General features: G+C 37.7%; 1 protein-coding gene across 1 annotated transcript; it reads right to left on the bottom strand.

Moving 5' to 3' along the window:
* Positions 1-5,432: 5,432 nt before the first annotated feature.
* On the bottom strand, positions 5,433-22,840 carry LOC102956888 (NKG2-A/NKG2-B type II integral membrane protein-like). Its single transcript, XM_042991759.1, has 6 exons — positions 22,405-22,840; positions 22,006-22,083; positions 21,498-21,551; positions 20,822-20,973; positions 6,093-6,196; positions 5,433-5,857 (listed from the first exon to the last, which is right to left on the bottom strand). The coding sequence occupies exons 1-6, from the start codon at positions 22,589-22,591 to the stop codon at positions 5,737-5,739; spliced, it is 696 nt and encodes a 231-aa protein (XP_042847693.1). The 5' UTR covers positions 22,592-22,840; the 3' UTR covers positions 5,433-5,736.
* Between the last annotated feature and the right edge of the window lie 28 nt (positions 22,841-22,868).

The following is a 22,868-nucleotide window of genomic DNA, read 5'->3' on the forward strand; positions in this document are numbered from 1 at the left end:
TTCTCTGCATCTATTGAGACTATCATATGAGTTTGATTTTCAGTCAGTTAATGTGGTGTGTCAAGTTGATGGGTTTGCAGGTCTTGAACCATCCTTGCATAAGTGGAATAAACCCATGTAATCATGGTGTAAGATCCTTTTCTTGTATTGTGGAATTCAGTTTGTTAATATTTGGGTGAGGATTGTTGCATGTTGATCAGGGATATTGGCGTATAATGTGGTGTGTGTGTGTGTGTGTGTGTGTGTGTTGTGTCCTTGTTTGGTTTTGATTTCAGGGTAATGCTGTCCATATGGAATGGATTTGGAAACTTTCCACTGTCATCAGTTTTGACTAATTTAAGAAGAAGATGTATTAACTCACTTTAAAAGTTTTGTAGAATTGAGGCACTGGGGTAGCTCAGTCAGTTGAGACTCTAACTCGTGATTTGAACTCAGGTCATGATCCCAGTGTCAAGGGATCGAGCCCCACATCTGGCTCTGCACTGAGCATGGAACCTGCTTCAGATTCTCTTCCTCTCTCTCTCTCTCTCTCTCTCTCTCTCTCTCACCTGTCCCTCTGCCTATTCATGCATTCTTTTTCTCTCTAAACAACAGAAGTAAATAAAAATAAAATAAAATATAATTAATTCTTTGTGGTTGCTCTGTTTGCATGATTTCTACTACCTTGTCTTCCAGGTAGATGATCCTTTCTGCATCACCTAATCTGCTATAGATTCATTCTAGTGTATTTTTAAACTTCCATCATTGTACTCTTCAAGTCTGATTGGTTCTTTTTTCTACTTTCCATTTCTTTGTTGAAGTTCTCACTGTGTTCATCTACCCTTTTCTTGGGTTTGGTGAACATGTTTATGATCCTTCCTTTGAACTGGTTATCAGGTACGTTGCTTATCTCCGTGTTATTTCAATCTTTTTCTGAGATTTTATCTTATTCTGGCATTTGGAACATAGTCTTCTATGTCCTCATTTTGCTTCACTGTTTCTTTCTATGTATAGGTAGGACTCAAACAAAACATTCATTAATGATGCCAAATAATTTAAAATTCACTAATGTCTTCTGAAGTTGAATGTCTTATATCTATTATTCCTGTATTTGTACACATTTATGCTTTTCATTACGTAATTGATAATGTTCTTTGTTGCATGTAGCAATGTGGGTACCCATTTTTGGCATTTAACACTAATGAAGGTCTATGCCTAGCAGTATAAAAGACAACACACTCAAAATTACTCAAAATAATATGGGTAGTTAGAATTTACTTTTTATGATATAAAGGTATATATTTAACTGTTTCTAATAATGGCAAACCAAGTGACCTAAGAGAGATGGATGAATTGGAAGTCAAAAAAAGTGAAAATATGTTTGAAATATGATGGCAAAGTGAATTTGTTATCAAGGATTATTTTTTAAAATGAATATAATTATGCTGGAGGGGGGAGAGGCAGAGGGAGAGGGAGAGAGAGAAAGGAAGAGAGAGAGAATCCCAAGCAGGCCCTGTGCTGTCAGCGCAGAGCCTGATGAGCTACTCGATATCATGATCCATGAGATAGTGAACTGAGCCAAAATCAAGTGTCAGACACTAAACCGACTGAGCCACCCAGGTGCTCCTCTAGTTTTCTCTCCAACTGCATGCATTAATTACCAGAAAACAGAATTTTCAGATTAGTACCTTTGGTGCAAGAGATTAGGGATACACAGCTCAGTCCTTCCTGCATTCTCCTTGGCAATGGCTGCCTGCAAAGAATACATTTTCTGCTCTGTTCCAACAAAAGTCGCTTTTAAAAGGGCACCATCTTCCTCTGAATTTATTACTAAATGGGTAATTTAATTCTGGCATCCAAAATAACAAGTCCATTATGCTCCATACCTATGGATATTCTCCCAAAGGTAGACACAGAGAAAATAACCAATTTGATCTTCATATCCCTGACTTCTCTGTGACTCTTTCTATTCTGAATCTATTCTTGATTAGCACTCCTTAATAATGTTCCATATTTATATATCACCAGTGGTTTTTGTGGATCCCCTAACCCAAACTCAAGAATAATTCCCATGGTTTCTTATGGGTACACTGTTTTATGTATGTATTTAGACATGTTAAACATGCTTTGGAAGAAAATGGGAGGTGTTCTACATTAGAATGTATTTAGCAGCATCTCTTAAATTTCTCCATTCTTAGTGGTAATAGATGCATATGTGTGGATGGGATACTCCAACATTGGAAGGGAAAGGACATTTCGGTCCCTTCTTCCCCTTGGACACTGAAGGATCCCCGAATCTAGGAATCAAACAGGTTAGCATGTCACAGTTTAACAATCCCTTTCAAATTCTTCAATTCCAAAAGAGACATTCTTTGCATATGCCCAGATAACACACTTTGTGAGGAGACTGAGGTTCTTGACCAATAAAGGAAACAACAGTAATTGCAACTTGATTTCAAAACAGGAAACACATATACAGAAAAAAATTACTCTAGTGCACATACATGATGCGTATTGAATTTCTCATCTTTTTTAAGTGCAAATTTCTTTAATGCATGTGATCAAAATCGTTGTCAAATTACATTTCTGATGCCTGGCTCTTTCACTGGCTGGAAAGAAGAAGACAATTATAGAGCTTTAGTTTTATTGGAAAATGGCCTTTATTGAACATTGGGAAAAGCAAAATATGAAGAGATCACAGACAGCAAGACCTTCATGTGCTTGGGCTTTATTTTAAGGATCTGTAGGCATTATATTATTTATTATTATTTGTTCCTCAGAACAGCCTATGAAAGTGTTATAATTCAGATTATCACAACATAGATGATGGCAAAAAATCATCAAGATCTTAAGCCGAAATACCTGAGTGATAGTGAATACTTATGGGCCAAGAAGTACTGTTCAAATAATCTTCAAGTAACTATGAATAAGATCCTCTTTTTATCATATTTTCCTTCAGAGGAACCTGAGCCAGAGCAGTTCTGTAACTGAGCCCCAGGGCTAAGAGTGTGCAGTTAGAAATTACATAAAGTGACCAGTTTCACTGCCAATGTCCTTAGACTTTATTTCATTCTGCTTATACCTTATTTGATCAAGGACCATGGTGAAAGCATCTATACTCCCATGTTTGGCACTGTACAAAACTGCTTGACAAGGATTTTGGGCACAGAAGCCAAAATCCAGATGGGAAGGGAAGAGAGTACTAAATTTTAAATCTATTTCCCAGTAATTTTCTGTTACAAGCTTATCTATCTCATGAAATGTAATAAAAAAAAAATCCCTATGGCTACAATGTTAGATTAGGTGAATCTACATTTCTTCCCTCTGACCACTTCGAAAAGAGTATACTCTACAGACAACCATGAGAAGTTGGCCCATGTGATTTGTTTTCACAATATAATGTAAGGATGTGATCACTTGTTTTCACAATATAATGTGAGTGGGAATGTGATATCTTATGAATTCAGAGACCGGGCAATAAGAAACCCATTTCTGCTAGCTGTTACCTCTGGTATAAAAGATCATATACCATGTAGCCTGGTCCTCTAAGAATGAAATCTATAAAGAGATCTGAGCTGAATCTGTATGTAGTCTGCAGTCAAGTGCATGCACGCCCAGCCTCAATCAACCCTATCATAGCCCAACCACAAACAGGTGAAAGAAAAATAAATGCTTAATTTTCAATGTCATTGTAATCTTGGGTTGTATGAAACACGACTTTAGTAATTAGTTACAGCTACCATTAACAATTATTCAATTCATTTGAATGTTCATATAATTTTTCTAGAAGAGCATAAGGATTATGTACAGAGAAAATAAAGAATATGTCTATCTCCACAAACAAAAGTATATATGAAATATGAATTTCTTTTGCAAGTAATAATCGAGTTTAAACTCTCTCCTTCTTATAATTGATTTGGGCTGGAAATATCTCTGAGTCATTATCAAATTACTCAAGGTTATCTTGAATCCTGGCAATAACTAGCTGTTGGACCCATGAAAATATCTGTCGATTTTAATTTTTTGTTTTCTCCATTTAGCATTTTATTTTTTGCATTGTTGTAAAGACTGACAGAAGTGTGTGCATAAAAACATTAAAAAAACTAAATCTCTTCCAAAATATCTGAACCCAGGTGAGGAAAACAACATATAAGACACTGGTTATTATCCAATTAGAAACCAATCTCTACCTTGAAATGAGTGTAACCTTTGATCATGTGGCACTAAGACAGATTGGGAGAGTACACTTTGGTTCCATTCTCGGAGGAAGTGGGGCCGATCTGAATGGCTCTTATACACCAACTCTGTGGTTGTTCTATGATAATCCCGAGGGGCCGTTCATTTAGTACGCACAGCTCCAAATCCACCCTCAGCGCCCTGTTCTCAGATAACGGCGTAAGATCCTATCCATTTTCTCTCTGGTCATCTCACATAAAATTGACTTTTGTCGGTAAGAGACAATGGAGAGACAGTGCAGCAGAAAGGGCTCTTCTTCCTGGTTTCATGATATTTTCTCTCCTTTGGCCATTATGGCTTTGTTGCCAGGTGCATGCTTGCAAAAAGTCCTGTGTATTCGTCCTCCAGCAAGTTCTTAGAGCCAATCTGTCAGTTTCCTGCCTTCTGGTCTTTTCTCCTGATGCTCTAACAGGGAGTTGCTCCTGTTTGCCAGTCACAGCCTGAGATCCTTCCTCACCAGGTTCAGCCCGTGGAGTGTGGAGCTGCTCCATCCCAGGCCATTTCAGTGAGCATGTCAGCCGTGAAGCTGTGTGTAGCCACATCATCTTCAATGGCATCTGAATCCCATCTTCAGAGAGTAAACCTGGCTTCAGTGATCCGTCCTTTAATTCTATGATATCATTTGTAATTTTCTTTGTTTTAGTAAGCTTTCCTCTTTGTAAACTTTCCCTTCCAAGCAGATAGTAATTGTTTACCTCAACTTTCCCTTGTTTCTGTCTCCTGCCTTAATTCTGACTCATACCTTTGTCACCCTGGGTTGCTCAGTCCTCATTTGCGGCCTTTTAAGGGCTAGGAGAAATCAATTAAGTTGGAAATGTAAGTGGAATTACTCAGTTCATTCAGAATTTTACAATAATATTATGATTTGTAACTTATATGTAATTTGTTTTACTAAATAGCAAAAGCTTAAGAAATGAGTAATATATACCTGAGTATTTTTTTTACATTAATATAATTAAATTGGAGAAACAGTTCTGTGACACCAATGGTGAAGTCTCAGGTACACTTTGGCCTTTGGGTGATATATATGCATTGATGTGGATTCATTCTTTAAAATTTTTTTATGTTTATTTATTTTGGAGAGATAAAGACAGAGACAGAGCCTGATTGGGGGAGGGTCAGAGAGAGGGAGACACAGAATCTGCAGCAGGCTCCAGGTTCCCAGCTGTCAGCACAGAACCTAACGCGGGTCTCAAACCCACAAACCGTGAGATCATGACCTGAGACGAAGTTGGACGCTTAACCGACTGTGCCACCCAGGCGCCCCAATGAAGACTCATCCTTGGTAAGAAATGAAACCTTCTAGTGAGTGATGGTGATAATGGGAGAGTCCATGGATGTGTGCAGACAGGGACCATATAGGAAATCTCTGTACCTTCCTCTTAATCTTGTTGTGAACCTAAAATTACACTAAAAACCATCTCTTAAAAATATGCAGAGAAAATGATTGGATGGTTTTTGAAGTAATGAGAGATGTATTCTTTATAAATGATGAAATAGCATTATGCCAAAATGAAGCAACTAAAATGCCTGGTGCTTACAAACATACAGTCTTATTCCAAAGCAGTGTGCAAAACCAAATGTTTTAAAATAAAAAGAGAAATATGGACATTTCTTGTCACTCTCTGAAGATACTGACAACCTGAAATAGAAAGAAGTATACCTCATTAATCTTGACAATATATACCGGGGTATTTTGTTGAATAAACCATTAACTTTGACTAATAGTTACATATCTCAATCCGAATATTTCCCATACTATTCTTCTATGGAAAAACATCAACAACTCTGTTTATCTTATTCTACACATATTGCTCTGTTTCTTTCAAAGATTAATCCTTGTAAGGCATAAAATACAAAGTTGTCAAGAAACTTACACTTTGGAAGAAAATGTTAAGGCTTTTGGCTGCACAGATGAACTATGATGGCTTCTCTGGGAGCCTCTAATCCATATAGTATAAGAGTGTAATTTCGACAAAAACTATGAGAAAATAAATTTCATTAGAAGTCAAATACAAGCTCTTATACTCAATTAATTCTGTAAAAACAAATAAAAGTTCATCTTTTCTTCCTTTATAGAAGCTTTCAAATTATAATATAATGTTATGCACTGGACACTAAAGTATAAAATTATCTTAGTAGGACTAAGTGAAGAGGACAAACTGACCGTGAAAACAATTTCAGAGTTTAGAAAATGGATCACAGGTTAATAACCTATGAAATATGTACGTTGGAAAAAATCCTGGAGATTCAAGTCAGAAGCACATTTGTCACCTTCTCGCCTAGGATGCTCCCGTGCCTCCCCACCTGCCCACCCCTGGCTCAGTGATAAGAAGACTGCAGCTGTTACAACTGGGAGAAGCTGCAAAGAGCAATGGTGCTGGGAGACCTGATCAGCACTGGGGACGGGGACAGGTAACCATTGATGTTTCAGCTCCAAGTGCTGATTTTGCTCGGTAATGATGAAGAAAATCCATTCTTGTCCTGGTCAGAGCTTGCGGTGTTTGTGTCAAGAACTGTGAGCCCCATAAATATAATGGAAAGATACTGGATGTGAGAATATAACGGAAGAGTTGACATTGTCTCTCTAACACTCTTAGCTGATGGAGAAAATATGCGCAGATGGAGAGGAGACTAAGAGGAACCCAGGAGAACGTAAGAGCACAGGAGGTCAGAGAATTGATAGTAAAGTTATGAACAGTCTCCTCCCACACTCAGACACACGGGTGCAGACCTCACATTGTGGAAGGTGGAAGCCTACTGACCTGCAGTGTTTGAACACATCCTTTCTAAAAAAAAAACCTAGTAATTAACATCAAAGCTACAAAGTCACATGGTCATAAAGTAAGCAATAAGAATTGGGAAAAATTGAACAAAACTATCAGCAGGGAGACTTTGGTGGAGAAGATTCTGCCATAAAGTTTTTGCACACAAAAAAATAGTAAATCTAGGGGTTCTTGGGTGGCTCGTCGGTGAAGCATCCAGCTTCGGCTCGAGTCATGATCTCCCAGTTGGTGAGTTTAAGCCCCGCGTGGGGCTCTGTGCTGACAGCTCAGAGCCTGGAGCCTGTTTCAGATTCTGTGTCTCCCTCTCTCTCTGTCCTTCCCCTGCTCTCTCTCTCTCTCTCTCTCTCACACACACACACACACACGCATACTCTCTGTCTCAAAAATAAATAAAACATAAGAAAAAAATTAAAAATAATAAATCTAGGAAAAATTAAATAATGCATGTTTTAAATGATATTTTAAAAAGTGTCTATCTAAAAGTTAAAAAATATGATGAGAAATTGGAAAATGTCTTCCAACAAAGGGAAAGCATAGGTCAATAGAAACTTCTACTGGGATAAGTTGTTCTACATATTACAAAAAAAAGTATTTAAGAGTCATATTTATTGTACATACTACAAAAAATATTTAAAAGTCATATTTATAAATATATGTAAACTACACAGAAAACTTAGTTGAAATAATTACATGAACACGTGATGGCAGAAATATAGCAAGTAGGAAAGATCAATAGAGAAATAAAACTATATGAAGAAACCACAGAGAATCTGAGTGAACAAATACATACTTGAAATGGAAAATTCACTAAATTTCCTCTACAGAAAATCTGGGATGCGATAGAAAAGAACTGATGAACTTGGAGGAGTAACAAAATTTTTTTATATCTTTGGATGAGACAGAAAAAAGAGAAGAATTTACACAATTCAGAGACTTTCAAAACAGTATCATGAAAGCCAGCATAGGTCTAAGTAGTATATGAGAACAGCAGAGGCAGAAAAAAACAGGACAACAATCATAAAGTGCAATGAATGAACAACTTACTAATATCATTTAAAATATTTATAGACACCAGAAACTTAGCAAACTGCTAACAGAATGAGCACGTACAAATCCACGTCTCATGACATCATAATGAAATGACCAAAAACACTGGCAAATACAAAGAAATAGTCTTGAGGGAAGAGAGTGGATTGTGAAGTGACTTAAGTCAGCGTGAAAATCAGGGATGGGTGACGCGTCTTCCACCTCCATCAGCCTTACGCCACATTATCTAGGACAGAATCCATACCCCTGCCCTGCACACTAGTTCCGACTGTAACGGGACACAAGCAGCAAGATGAAGGAACAGAAAGAGACAGACCCTAAACCCCCCATGGAAACAATCCCTTAAAAATATCCAGACACAAACCATGTATGATCAGTCTAATCAGTTTTGATAAAGGTACCAGGACCATTCAGTAGGGAAAGAGAGAATCATTCAAAAAGGGTGTTTGGACACTGACTACCCACATGCAGAAGAATGAAGCTGGATGTTTACATTTATACCACACACTAAAATTAACTCAAAATGGACTAAAGACATAAATATAAGTTGCAAACCTATAAAGTTCCTCAGAGAAAAAATGGGGAAATATAAACAACATTGTATTTGACAACGATTTCTTGGCTATGGCACCAAAACCACAGAGCACAAAGGAAAAGTCCATTGTAGACAAATGGGCGATATCAACCTAAAACATTACTGTGCATTAAAGGGAATGATCAACAATGAAAAGACAGAGTGGAAAAAACACTTGCAAATCATATATCAAACAAGGGAATCATATCTAAAATATATAAGGAATCTACAAGTCACTAACGACAACAACAAACACCGAAAACACAAAGAAAAAATGGGAAAAGAAATTAAACAGGCATATTTCCAAGGAAACATACAAATGGTGAAAAATCATATGAAAAGATGCTCAATATCGCTAATGATCAAAGAAATGAAAATCAAATCACCATGAGTTGTCTCCTCATACTCATTAGGATGGATGCCATAAAAAAAATGTGTTGGGACGACAGGGAGGCTCAGCTGGTTACCATCTGACTCTTGGTTTTGGCTCATGTCATTGTCTCACAGTTTTTGGATTTGAGCCCCACATTGGGCTCTGTGTTGATGGCGCAAAGCTGGCTTCAGTTGCTCCCTCCCTCCCTCCCTCCCTCCCTCCCTCTACACCTCCTGTGCTCGCTCTCCTCTCTCTCTCTCTCTCTCCCTCTCTCAAAATAAATAAATACATATTTTTTAAAAAAATGTTTCAGTGTGGAGGTTGAAAAGGAGGAGACTCACACACTGTTGTTGGGAATGTAAATCGGTCAACCGTTATGAAGAAGTGTATGGAGCTTCTTCAAGAAATTAAAAATGCAATTCCCACATGGATCAGCAATCCCACATGGAGGAAACTAAAAGAATTGAAAGCAAGATCTCGATGATAGGTGAACACCCATGCTCAGTGCAGCATTATTCATAACAGCCATGTGATAGACTGATGGATGAATGGAGAAAGAAAGCGTAGTATACACATAACACTGTAATATTATTCAGCCAGAAAAAGGAAGGAAATCCTATCACCTACTACAATATGGATGAAACTCCAGGACATTATGCTAAGTGAAATAGGCCAGTCATACATACGAAGTAAAAAATAAAACTGTATGATTCCACTTATATGAAGTATCCAAAGTAGTAAAAGTGATAGACAGAGCAAGTAGAATAGTGATTGCTCAGGGTTGAGGGGAAAGTGGAGAAAGGGAATTATTGTTCAGTGAGTTGAGTTCCAGTTTTACAAGCAGAAAGTTCTAGATAACTTTTGGGCAACAAAGTGATAGCACTCCTAACCTGTGTGCTTAAATTGGTAAGGTGCATCATCTAGTTAAAGGCAAGTGTAAGATGCGAGATAGTGTAAGATTCCCACTATATGACAATTTTGAAAAAGCAAAATTATACACACAGTAAGTAGATCAGTGGTTGACAGGGTTTAGGGGGAAGGAAGGATGGATAGGGGGAGCACAGAGGATTTTGAAGGAAGTGAAACGCTTCTGTATAACTCCATAATGGATGATACATGTCATTCTATACTTCTCTAAACTCCTAAAATGCACAGCATCAAGAGTAAACCTAGAACCACCCCGCTGAGGGCTTTTGAAAATGAGAGAGTCCATGAACTGCTTGTGCACTGACACATAGACAGTAGGGGAATACAGCATATATCTGTGCTATGTCTGAGTTTTGCTATGAACCTAAAACCGCTCTAAGAAAGTAGTCGATTTTTTGAACATGGGTAATGCGGTAGATTTTACGTTATGTGGGGTTTTATTTTGCAACAGCTGAAAAATAAAATGAAAGGCAAACAAACAGAAAGAAGTGATCTTGACAAAAAGCAAGGGAAAAACAACTAATTATATTTAGGAAAATAGGAATGTGATTAAAAGAGGAGTTTTCACCAGAAAAATACTGAAAAAAAAAAAAAACAACGAAGCAAACCCACTCCCTGCACACACACATGAAAAAAAAAAAAAAAACACCTGTCAAACAAGAATTATAAATTCAGCAAAACAGACTTTCACAGAAGAAGATGCATAAAGACCCCACATCAAACACAAAACCAAACAGGGTTTCTACTTAGGACACCTGCTTTTCAACAATGTCTTTCAAGTTGCAAGTAAATGATGCTAGATGGTAATGCATATCCACAAGAAAGAATAGAGATCAGCAGGAATGATAAATATGTTGGTAAAATTTACAATCTGTGTGTATTTTCCTTTCTGAGTAGCTTTAAAAGATAAGATATTTGAGGCCATAATTATAGCAGTCACTGTATGGTGGGATCTATAGCATAAACCTTATTGTTTTTAGCATGTGTTCCTTTTCGTGGTACCGTCTCCACAAATGCTTCATTTCAGGGACCCAATACGAAACCATGAAAGCAGAGAAGGTAAAGATGTGAACCATTTATGTTCAGAAACCAGGGCTAGCTTTCCCCAGGACAGCACTGTTAGAAGTACATGTTTCTCGTTCTCTCTGAAAGTAGATTGTTCCTTATGAAACCTTTCCTAAGCCGAGGTGGTATAAATTGAAAAAGCAAGTATCGTTAATTCACATGGGAAGATTGTTGAGCTTTCCCTGATGCAAAAAATAACCAGCGCCCAAAAACCCAAATCACAAAAGATACCCTCCTTAGGCTTTTCTGACACCTCAAAACACACCTTGTGAGTGGATGCACAAAATAAATTGAGATGAAGCACAGACACTCAAAAATACAGTTCAAACTTCTGCTTGATACTGATGTACAGAGTATATAGTTTCTGAGAAATGAACTTGACAGGACGAATCTTCCTGCTTGGGGTATGAGCTGACACTAACAGTAAAACCAGTACTGAGCACAATTTCCACTTTTCGCCTTTTCTCCTAAAAACAAAAGTCCCCTTCAGATTTCTCTTCTTCAGCAAGAACTGGTACTAATGTAGTTCTTTCACAAAAGCAGAGTGAAGTCATGAAACTTTTGGAAAGTTGAAGCATACCCGTAACACGTGGTGGGAACGGAGCTATGTTAGTGCTAATTTAATATATTTTATTGGAAATTAGTCAGGATTAATGTGACATAGATGACAATCAGTTAATGATACACATATAAAGAGGGCCATCAGCAAGAAGGAGACCGAGGAGGCCATAATGCTCATCTGCCCACAAAATCAATCGGAACAATAAACCAACAACTTCAAGCTAAACACGGCTCAGGGAAAGCTCTAGACAACAAAGAAGTCGCAAAAATCAGGTGCTGATCAAAAATCCAGGATGGTCCCGTGGAAAGTAAAGGAAGCATTTGGCCTGCCTCACCCAACCCTCCAGCTGAGAGCCACTTGGCACCTGGAGGAATCCCCTCAGGGGAAGTCACCTCATGGAGAGAAGGGGAGCAGGAGAACCCAGCAAGCTTCAACTATGTGCATGTGTTCAGCTTTTGCAGCAGAGGTGCCTCACCAATGCTGATCCCACTTCATGCACCAGCCCAGAGTGCCCCCTCTACACCTATTCTCAGAGGCTGGAGCTGTTGCAACAGTGAGGGTTGCCTTGAGGGGCTCTTCTCTTAGGGATTGGTTGCCATAGCTCCTCATCTGTAGGAGACTAGAGCTGCCTCTGATTTTTGCCCACTCCTGTCCTAGTTGGGGCTTTGTCTCACACTACTGGGGCTGTTTCCTGACCCCAACGTCTTAATATGTGCCTTAGCTGCAACTAGTCATGCATATGTTGCTGCCCTGAGCCCCACTCACCATGTTCCATTTTATGACCTTGTGTCTTCATTGTAAAGGATGCTCCTGCTATTCGGAACCCCCAAACCTCCCAGGCCTTGACTCTGAACTGCCATAGCTAACACCCGAAGACTTTTCTCCGCCTATGATGGCTCAAGACTCTGACCCATCAATGGTAGGCCAAGTCACCACTGTCTTGAGCCCCATCTCTTCAGTCCCACTGTAGGGCTCTGATGCTTCATTGCTGCTACTATACTGCTGCATCCCAAGACACTTTCAGTTTCCACATGACCACTTACGCTGTCATTCGAGGCCATGTGGCTAGAGGTCTGTGTCCAGATCCCTGGGTCCTGATACATGGCTTTAACAAACCACGATGGATCATTCTGCTGCTCTCTAGTGACTGCCACTTGGGACAGACTTGAACTTTTGACTCACCCTCCTCACTATATGGTGCTACCACACGCTGACCACTGGCTCCAAGCCACCACTGTACCTTGTCATCCAGGGCCTGTGTAACTGCTATATTCCTGTGCCAGTCAGAGTTACAACAGTGAGCCCCTGAGACCCAGGTATAGTTGCCATGGAATATCTACACATGTCACCTCCCTAGTGCCACAGCCACAACAAGTGAACTTATGTACCAAGACCCAGTTGCTATGGTAGTTCCATGTGTGCCTGGTCTTGGGCAACAGCTTCAAAAGTGCTTTGAGGGCTCTGAGGTCAGCATGCCATGCCAGACACCAAAAAGGAACACCTCACAAGATCTTCTTCCCATAGAATGACAGAAGAAAGCGGGATGACATTTTGAAAGTGGTCAAAGGGAAGGAAACACTCAACCAAGAATACGTTACTCAGCAAATCTGTCATTTAGAAATGAAGAAAAGATAAAGACTTTCCCAGCATCCTAGAGGGCGGTGTGTCAATGTATCGACACTTGCCCCATATTGCAGTCAGGGGAAAGCAGCAGGATGAAGCCTGTGGTGGTTAAAGTCAGGTGTCAGAAGAAATTAGACCTGCCCTATGCAAATGTTAAAGAGAATTCATTAAGCTGAAACTAAGAGGCAAAAATTGGTCACATAAAAAATATAAAAAATATAAAATCACTGGGAGAGACAAAAGGGAAAAGATCCTTGACTTAGGTAATGGTTAGGTAGTGAACTCAGGGATAAGCCCTCAAAATCACAGGCAACAAAAACTAAAATAAAAAAACAGGACTGCTTTAAATGAAAGACCTTCTGCCCAGCAAAGGAAAGAATCAAATAATTGAGAGATCATGGACAGAAGAAAATATCTGAAATCCAATATCAGATAAGGGGCTAATATCACATGTATATAAAGAACACAAACAATGCAATAAAAGCAAAGAAAGAAATCTAATATAAAAATGGGCCAAGGGCCTCAGTATACATTTTTCTGAAGACATGCAAATGGCCAATAGGTACATGAAAGGTGCTCCAAATCACTGATCAGGGTAGTACAAATCGAAACCACAATGAAATATCACCTCACACCAGTAAGAGGCTCTTTCCAAAAGATAAGAGAGAATTAATGTGGTGAGGATGTGAAGAAAATGAAATCCTTTGGGGGAAATGTAAACTGGTGCTGCCACAAAGGAAAATAGTATGGCAGTTTTTCAGTAATGTCACTTTTACATACGTATTTAAAGGAACTGATCAGTGGGGCACCTGGGCGGCTCCTTAGGTTGAGTGTTCGACTTTGGCTTTGGTCATAATCTTGTTTGTGGGTTCAAGTCCCCTATTGGGCTCTGTGCTGAAGCTCCAAGCCTGGAATGTGCTTTGGATACTGTGTCTCCCTGTCTCTCTGACCCTCCCCCTCCACTCAAAAATAAATAAACATTAAACATTTTTCAAAATAAATAAAGGCACTGATCGGTTCCTCAAAGGTCTATCTGCACACCCATGCTCGTTGCAACATTATTCCCAATAGCCGAGAAATGAAAGGAACCTAGGTATCTGCCAACTGACATATAATTAAAGAAAGTGTGGTGTATATACACGTACATACCCATATACGCACACATACACACACAAACACTGAAATATTATTTAAGCAGGTAACAGAAGAAAATCTTGCCATTTGTGGGCAAATGGAAGGGCCTTGAAGGCATTATGTTGAGTGACAAAACTCAGACAGAGAGAGACCAATATTGTATTGTCTTACATATGAAATCTAAAAAACTGAACTGGTAAAAACAAAGAGTAGAGTGTGTTTATCAGGAGTTGTGGGTTGGGGGGTTTCAGAAGATATTTAAGAATACAAATTAACGGGGCTCCTGGGTGGCTTAGTCAATTAAGCACCCAACTTTGGCTCAGGTCATGATCTCACGGTTTCTGAGTTTGAGTCTCATGTCGGGTTCTGTGCTGACCGCTCAGAGCCTGGAGCTTTCTTCACATTCTGTGTGTGTGTGTCTCTCTCTCTGACCCTCAGGCGCTCCTGTCTGTCTGTCTGTCTCTCTTTCTCAAAAAATAAACATTAAAAAAGTTTCTTAAAGAATACAAAGTTATAACTAGCAGATAACAATTGCTGGAGGTCTAATATACAATGTAGTGATTACAGACAACATTACTGTTTTATAAACTTTGAAGTTGCTGAGACTAATTCTTAGCTGTCCTCAACACACACAAAGAATGATAAACATGTGACAAGACAAAGGTGTTGCCTAACATGGCCACAGTAGTCATATGGCAATACATAAACTTATCAAAGGAATACATTGTAGACCTTAAATGGATACAAGGTTAGACGTCAATTTCATCTCCATAAAAACAAGCAAAAGATTTGTAATACCTACCACTCCTACTAAGGAAAAAGCTTAAGAATATAGCTAAGACATCAATAGAGGAATTAAAATGGAACTCTAATATATGTTTAATACAAACGATATCAGGTAAAATGGAAAAAGAACACAAGACATAAATACAGAGTAAATAGCGAATGGTATACTTAAATCCAACTATCCCAGTAATTGCATTCATGTGAATTCAATAAATATTCCAATTATAAAATAGAAAGTGTCCTGAATAAAAGAGTAGCATCCATCTATATGCTCCCTGTTGGACACATGGTAGATTCAAAGGCAAAATTGGGAGAAAATAAAAGGATACCAAAAAAATAGACCCTACAAGGAGTAATCAGAAATGGCCAATAACAAAGCCAATATTCTAATGACAAAGTAAGTGTTAAAACAAGAAATATTAGTAGAAATTAAAAGAAACATTTCAAAATGTTAAGGCTGTCAATATGAGGAAGATAAAACAATTATAAACATACATTATTCACCTAACAACAGAATCCTTAAACATATGGAATAGAAATGACAGAATTAGAAGGATAAATAGACAACTCAATGAGTTTAGTTGAAGACTGAAACCTTTTCCTTCAGTAAGACCAGCTATTCACAAAATCAGGAAGACTAAGGAAGACTGTCAAAATACTAGGAACTAGCTTTACGTAACTGACGTACATAGGAAGAGTTCCAGGTCATCGATAGGGATCAAAAATTTTGAGGATGGAAATATTCAAAGTATTTTCTCTGAAGACAAAGAAATCAATGAGAAGAAACAATGGAAAGAAATCCAGGAAATTTCCAACACGTGGAAAGTGATAGACTTCCGGAAAATTTACCTTTCAAAGATGAAATCTTTGAAAATATCTTGTGCCGGATGACAGAAATTACCTTGTACTGGTTGATAATAAACTGAGAATACATCATAACTTTTAGGATGAAACTAAAGTCGGGTAGAGACAATTTTGACCTTCGTCAATTACGCTACAAAGGAAGAACATTATAAATGCATGGTCTAAGTTGCTTCCCTCTCAAGAAGCAAGAAGAGAAGGGCCACTTAAGGTTATAGAAGGAAGAAATGATACACATACGTTTAGCTAAAACCTGACTGTAAAAGATGTATAGTAGAATAAATCAAAGAAGCCCCAAATGGATCAATACCCAAATATCCAAGAACGTCAGCAATAGAATCGGTGAATACATTGTAGTAGAATCCGGCAACAGAACAACAAAGACATGTGGACAATTTACAACTGGTGCAGCTATAGGGATGAATCACACAAGTTTACCTTCACCTGAAAATGCCAAAAATACAATATGCATACCGTATGATTCCATGTATATAAACCGTCTTTAGAATGCAGAAAAGAACTTGTTAGTGGCATTTTGCAATGCTGGTAATATTCATTTTCTCATTCCATGCAATGGTCACACTGAAAACTCAGCCCGTCTATTGGCATGTATAGCTGTGATCCATCTGTATGTACATTATACCACAATAAAAACTATCAGAGGAGAATATTATGAAGAAACGCAAATATATTGAAATGTGATTCCTCTGATGAAGAAGGCACCTGAAAAAACTAATATTTATTCTCATTTTTAAAAAGCCTTTAGAAAGGGGCACCTGGGTGGTTCCATTGGTTGAACATCCAACTCTTGATTTTGGCTCAGGTCATGATCTCAATTTGTGAGTTGCAGCCCTGCATCGGGCTCTGTGTTGACAGCGGGAACCTGCTTGGAATTTTCTCTCTCTTCCTTTCCCTCTCTCTGTCCCTCTCCTGTCCACTTCCCTCTCACACAAAATAAATAAATAAATGTAAACATTTTTTAAAAACTTTAGAAAGATACAAATGAACAGGAAACATCCAGGAAGATCCTGAATAGATAAGATAACTCTGAAAATGAACTTGTATAAACTTACCATTTAACAAAGGACAATTTAGGGGGCAACTGGGTAGATCAGTCAGTTGTGCTCCTGCCTAGGTCATGATTGAATTGTTCCTGAGATGGAGCCCCAAGGCAGGCTCTGTGCTGAGCCCCTGCCCCTCCCACCCATTTGCATTCTCACTGTCTCAAAATAAATACATAAACATTTAAAATAAAAAGGAAAGTCTTTTTTAAAAAAATTAAGCTTTATTTGTGTGTGAGTGTGAGAGACAAAGAGAGAGAGAGAGAGAGAGAGAAAGAGAGAGTTAGTGGGGGAGGAGCAGAGAGAGGGAGACACAGAATCCGATGCAACCTCCAAGCTCTAACAGTCAGCACAGAGCCTGAAGCGGGGCTCGAACCCATGAACCGCGAGATCATGACCTGAGCCAATGTCGGACGCCCAAATAACTGAGCCACCCAGTCACCCCCGGGAAGGTATTTAAATTATGAAACTAACATTAAAAAAAAACATAAGGGCATTAATTAAACACATGAGAAAGTGCAAAATTTGTACCCACACAATACGAAATGCAGATTTCCAAAAAATGCACATTCATTGGTATAGTATAGTCTTTTCAATAAAGGCTGTGGAAACAATGGAGTATTAAATACTATTAATAATTATATACTTTATACCATATTTAAAATGCTCAAAATTAATTACACAGAATTGAAAACAAAATCTTTCGAAAAAAAAATTTTTTTAACGTTTCTTTATTTTTGAGACAGAGAGAGACAGAGCATGAACAGGGGAGGGGCAGAGAGAGAGGGAGACACACAATCGGAAGCAGGCTCCAGGCTCTGAGCCATCAACCCAGAGTCCACGCGGGGCTTGAACTCACGGACCGGGAGATCATGACCTGAGCTGAAGTCAGACACTTAACGGACTGAGACACCCAGGCGCCCCGAGAACAAAATCTTTCAAGACGTATTATAAAAAGTGCATGACCTACAGTTGGGCAGAGATATTTTACACAAAATACCAAGAACACAATCCATAAAAGAAGAACTTGATGAAGAGTAGTTCATCAAGATAATGTCTGCTCTTTGAAGAGAAAAGAAAGTCATAAACTCGTGAAGAAACATGTATAAATCATGCATCTAATAAAAGGCTTGCCTCCAGGGTACGTAAAGAGTTCTCAAAATACAATGAAACAAAGTAAAAATATTACCAAAATATTTCTATAGATACTTCACCAAACACCATGTGGACATGGCCAATGAGTACAGGAAAAGATGCTCAACACCATTAGTCTTAGGAGCATTCAAATGAAAACCACCCCAGACCAGACTTTCTGTTCTGGAAAGATAGACTGGATAGACTTTTCCCTATTCCTCCCACCAATACAACTACAATCCCTGGGTATTATTCATAAGACAACATAGAGTCAGAAAGATAACGAGAAAGACGACAGATCCCAGCCCTGGAGACCCGAGGAATGAAGTGGTGGTGAGCTCCCTGGAATTTCCCTCTACCTCACATAGACTGGTGTCAGAGAGCCTAGCAAACCACAGACACCAACAGATACACACCCAAGTCTCCAAAATATTTTTTCTCTATGGTTAAAATGACAGATAAGAGGCATGCTAGAAAGACAGAAAAGTTTTAGACACTAACTGGGTGATTCTAATAAAAAACCATTGACTATCCACCAAAAATATCAATAGGCATCCTAATCAAGACTTTGTCTGATAAAGGAAAACTAAGAAAATGTATCACCACCAGACCCACTCTGAAAGAACTCCTAAAGGGAATAAATGGTAAAATAAGGCATTTTGGATCATAAGGAAGAAAGAGAGAAGAAAACTAAGAATAAAATTCTTACTAGGTTAATGGACTTTCCTTCACCTCCTGGGTTTTTGAAATTGTTTGATATTTGAAGCAAAATTATCAGTTGAAGCAAAATTATAAATTCCATGTGATTCTCAAAGTAAGTGGAGAAATAGAACACTTAGAGTATAATTGGGACATGGTAAGGGGTCATAAAGGCAAGTAAATCTCTACATTTTACTCAAACTGCTGTGGGTTGTGATGGACTGTATAGACTGTGATCTATGAATATATACTTCTCTATATAAAGATATATAATATCTATATTATTTATCTAAAGGAGATTAGAGAATATTTATACATATATAACTTTTTATGTATATAAAATTATTGATGAAGAAAAGACCTACTTTGCTATAAATGATGCTCCATCACAGAGGTAATGATGTAGAAAAATATAACCTTCACTTTTATCTCAGCATCAGAAGTATAGCATCACAAAAAATAAATTCTATTTGGATAATAAACCATAATTAAAAGTTAAAACATAAGTAAATAAAGAAAAAGGTAAATGCAGGAATATAATAGAGGAAATTATATTCATGAACTTTCGCTAACTCCTCAAATAGGTCCGTAATAATCATTGTAACACACAAAATGCTAAGTAGGACCATGGTAACATTAAAGTTCTATTCATTCCAGAGGGAGAGAAAGGAAAATGAAGAAGGAGGTGGGGAAAAAGAAAAGAAAAGAAAATTGACCAAAGAAACTATACGGCTTAAGGTACAATGCTGAGTGAAATAATTCAGTCAGAGAAGGACAGGTATCATGTTTTCACTCATATGTGGATGTTGAGAAACTTAAGAATAGACCTTGGTGTAAGGGAAGAGGAAAAAAATAGTTACAAACAGAGAGGGAAGGAGGCAACCCACAAGACACTCTTAAATACAGAGAACAAACTAAGGGTGGATAGTGGGGTGGGGGATAGAGGAAAATGGGTGGTGGGCATTGAGGAGGGCACTTGCTGGGATGAGCATTGGGTATTGTATGTAAGCCAATTTGGCAATAAATTATATTTAAAATAAATAAATAAATAAATAAATAAATAAATAAATAAAAATTCTGATCATTAAAGACTCCAGTATGAGAGTGAAAATGCAGATACAGGTATTTGCATCTTAAAAGCTCAAAAAAGAGATCATATCTGAAATATGACAAAGACTTCTAAGAAGTGAAAAGAAGACACCATCCTGGAGAAATGGGCAAGAGACACAACCCAACACTTCTCATTCTCACAAAAGAGAATAGCCTTGAGATTTGCAACCCAGGAAAATGGTACTGTTTCTACCCATCAGAACTTTTAATTCATTTTTCTGAGACTGCGGAGTTTTGGATCAAAGGCCTATTTGGTACAATGTATTTTACACAATAAAATAGAAAAATGTAGGGATAATTTAGTATAGTGAAATATACACATATCTATGACTGTGCAATTCCATACTAATGCTTACAGAGAAATGTAGCATGATTATACACGAATACAATTATGTTACATTATAAATTATTATTTTATTATGAAAACCATACATTTATTTTACATAAATATATTATATAATATGTCGCTATGTGTAATAAAATGAAAATGGGCAGGCCTGAAAAAGGCTCTAAACTTCTGTCTCATGATGTAATTTGTAACTGTGTGATTCTAACTATTTTGTAATCATGTGCACAATCATATGCCTAGTTTCCTTGATGTGTTGTAAAATTAAATGTAAAGTCTATTTCAGGAAAAAGAGCGTTTCTAGAAACACGGGTTTCTATGAAAAGTAAGACCTAGAAATTATCAAATGTACATTAAAAGTATAAAAATATAAATAATGTGTCATAGAGTCAAACCATGGAATATTAGACTTTAAAATGAATAAACTATAAATACATATGTAACTATGGATGAACTCTACAAGCATAATATTAACTCACAAGCTTTTAATAGAATCTGGAAACATCTTGAAAACTTACCTCGTCCTCTTCATCATCATAGTAGAGCAGGTTAGAGTTCTTAGAAGCACAAGACATCAAACTCTCGTTCCATGATTTTCCCTCAGTGCTAATGTAATAGCAATTGTTGGAATACGTAACCCACTCTTTTGGACAATGACAACAGAGACACGCTGGAGAGAGATTATAAGATATTATCCAAAAATCTTTGACTATTACAAAATGGAAATTTACATACTGTATATGTATACACATATGTGTACATAACATATTCATAGACCCTCACAAGCTGGTAAAATTAAAGCAAAACACACACACACGCACACTCAGAGAAGAGTCAGGCTTTCATCCCCTAATTTATGTGCCCATATAAAGCAAACACAAAAATGTCCATCTCTACATGTCCTGAGAGTCACTGAACAAAACCACCTTTATGGAATGATTTATCTTTTATCATGTCATAGGAGGAGGGAATGTGAGGCAATTGTTAACAACGGGTACGGTAATTTTAAATGAGTATTTCTTAGTGTTGTTGCCTGAGAAGTAATACTCTCCTATAATCATTATTTCTGAAAGTTCATTAGGCGATTTCCTAATTCACTTTTCCCAAAAGAATCTATTATCCTCTTTGCCTAGTTGAAGATAGAGTTAAAATACACACGAAACTAATATCAGAACTTTGCAATGGATGTTGTACCTTTGTGGATCCTTGTTTCCAGGGATGTTTTGTTCTGCTCTGGTCCTTCAGTAGCTAGAACATTAAAGCAATTCTCAAAAAACATAATATTCAATGAAATAAATCATAATAATTTGAGTTTCCTACTTTAAAATTGGGTGTGCTATTTTACCAGACAAATTTAATAAAGTAATAAACATGAGGAGGGAAATACTTCAAAAGATTAAAGAACCAAACCTCACCATCTCTTACAATATTTGCTTTAAGCAATCTCAAGAATTAATGAGTATTTCACCATAAAGTCTCTTGTGTGACTTGCCTTTGAGTTATTAAATCCAAATATATGTTTAATTCTCCCTAAATTTATTCTCTTATGTCTACTTTAGATAAAATCTAAATAATCATTCCACACTTAGAGCACACATGCATTAAAATGAGATAATAAATTCAAAGTGTTACACAATATGTCGAGGAACTAATGATCAGTAAGGTAAAATATTCCCTTTTAGTCATTCAAACACGTACTTACAGGGAATAACAGCTATTGTTACCACAGTGGACATCAAGACGAGGCAGAGGGTTCCCAAGATACCGGCAATGAGCTTCTCTGGACATGAAGGTGAGTAGTAGGAAGAGAAAGGCAAACACTGAGAAAGGATGCCTGGAAACAATCATTTAGGAGATATACAAGCAAGAGAACCGACGATGCACAGGGAATCACATACAATAACCTGCACCTCAAACCCATCACTATCATTGGAATCTTCTCTCAGAATATACCAATGCATTCAATTTCAATACCATATTCCCACCTCCAGCTCTGGTCCTCACAAATGAAAACTATGTGAAATCCTACTCTTTCCCCACACACCTGCACCCTACCTTCACATCCTAAAACAGATATACCTGCTTGTATTAAATGTTTTACCTTTGCAGGGAGAATTCTTGCCATTCCCTTGAAGGTCCCGAGAAGCATTTTGAAGATTCAATTCTGCATAGGTTATCTCCTTCTCAGTTACTGAAATGGAACTCTTCATGCCCTTAGGTTTCACTTGCTGTCTCTTTGAGCCCTTAGCATGATGGAGTTCCGCATAAGTCACGCCTTGGTTGTCCATGTCTGCAGCTGAGTAGTGTCAGGTAAAATGTGGATGAAACTGCCCTGAAGGTCTTGATCAAGAGTGTGTGTCATGTGCTGATGACATTGCTAGTACAGTGACACCGGGTGGGGTGCAGGGTGAGGGATGCCACTCATTTGCAGTTGAATAATGTAAAATCTGGTACTAACTTCCACAGAACTTGAAATAAGTGTTTCATGATAGAATAAATGTTTTTTTTATTTACAATAATAGCACAATAATACTGATTGGAAAACATGTAAAACACTAAATTAGT

Source organism: Panthera tigris, chromosome B4 (assembly GCF_018350195.1).
Source record: "Panthera tigris isolate Pti1 chromosome B4, P.tigris_Pti1_mat1.1, whole genome shotgun sequence".
NCBI classification, from domain to species: domain Eukaryota; kingdom Metazoa; phylum Chordata; class Mammalia; order Carnivora; family Felidae; genus Panthera; species Panthera tigris.

What these genes read in the sequence shown, in the direction of transcription:
- LOC102956888 (XM_042991759.1), bottom strand. Translation starts at nt 22,591, where the DNA reads ATGGACAACCAAGGCGTGACTTATGCGGAACTCCATCATGCTAAGGGC. An exon ending in AACAATAGCTGTTATTCCCT is followed by an intron (nt 21,552 to 22,005) that starts GTAAGTACGTGT and finishes TTAATGTTCTAG; the next exon opens with CTACTGAAGGACCAGAGCAG. An exon ending in GGAAACAAGGATCCACAAAG is followed by an intron (nt 20,974 to 21,497) that starts GTACAACATCCA and finishes ATCTCTCTCCAG; the next exon opens with CGTGTCTCTGTTGTCATTGT.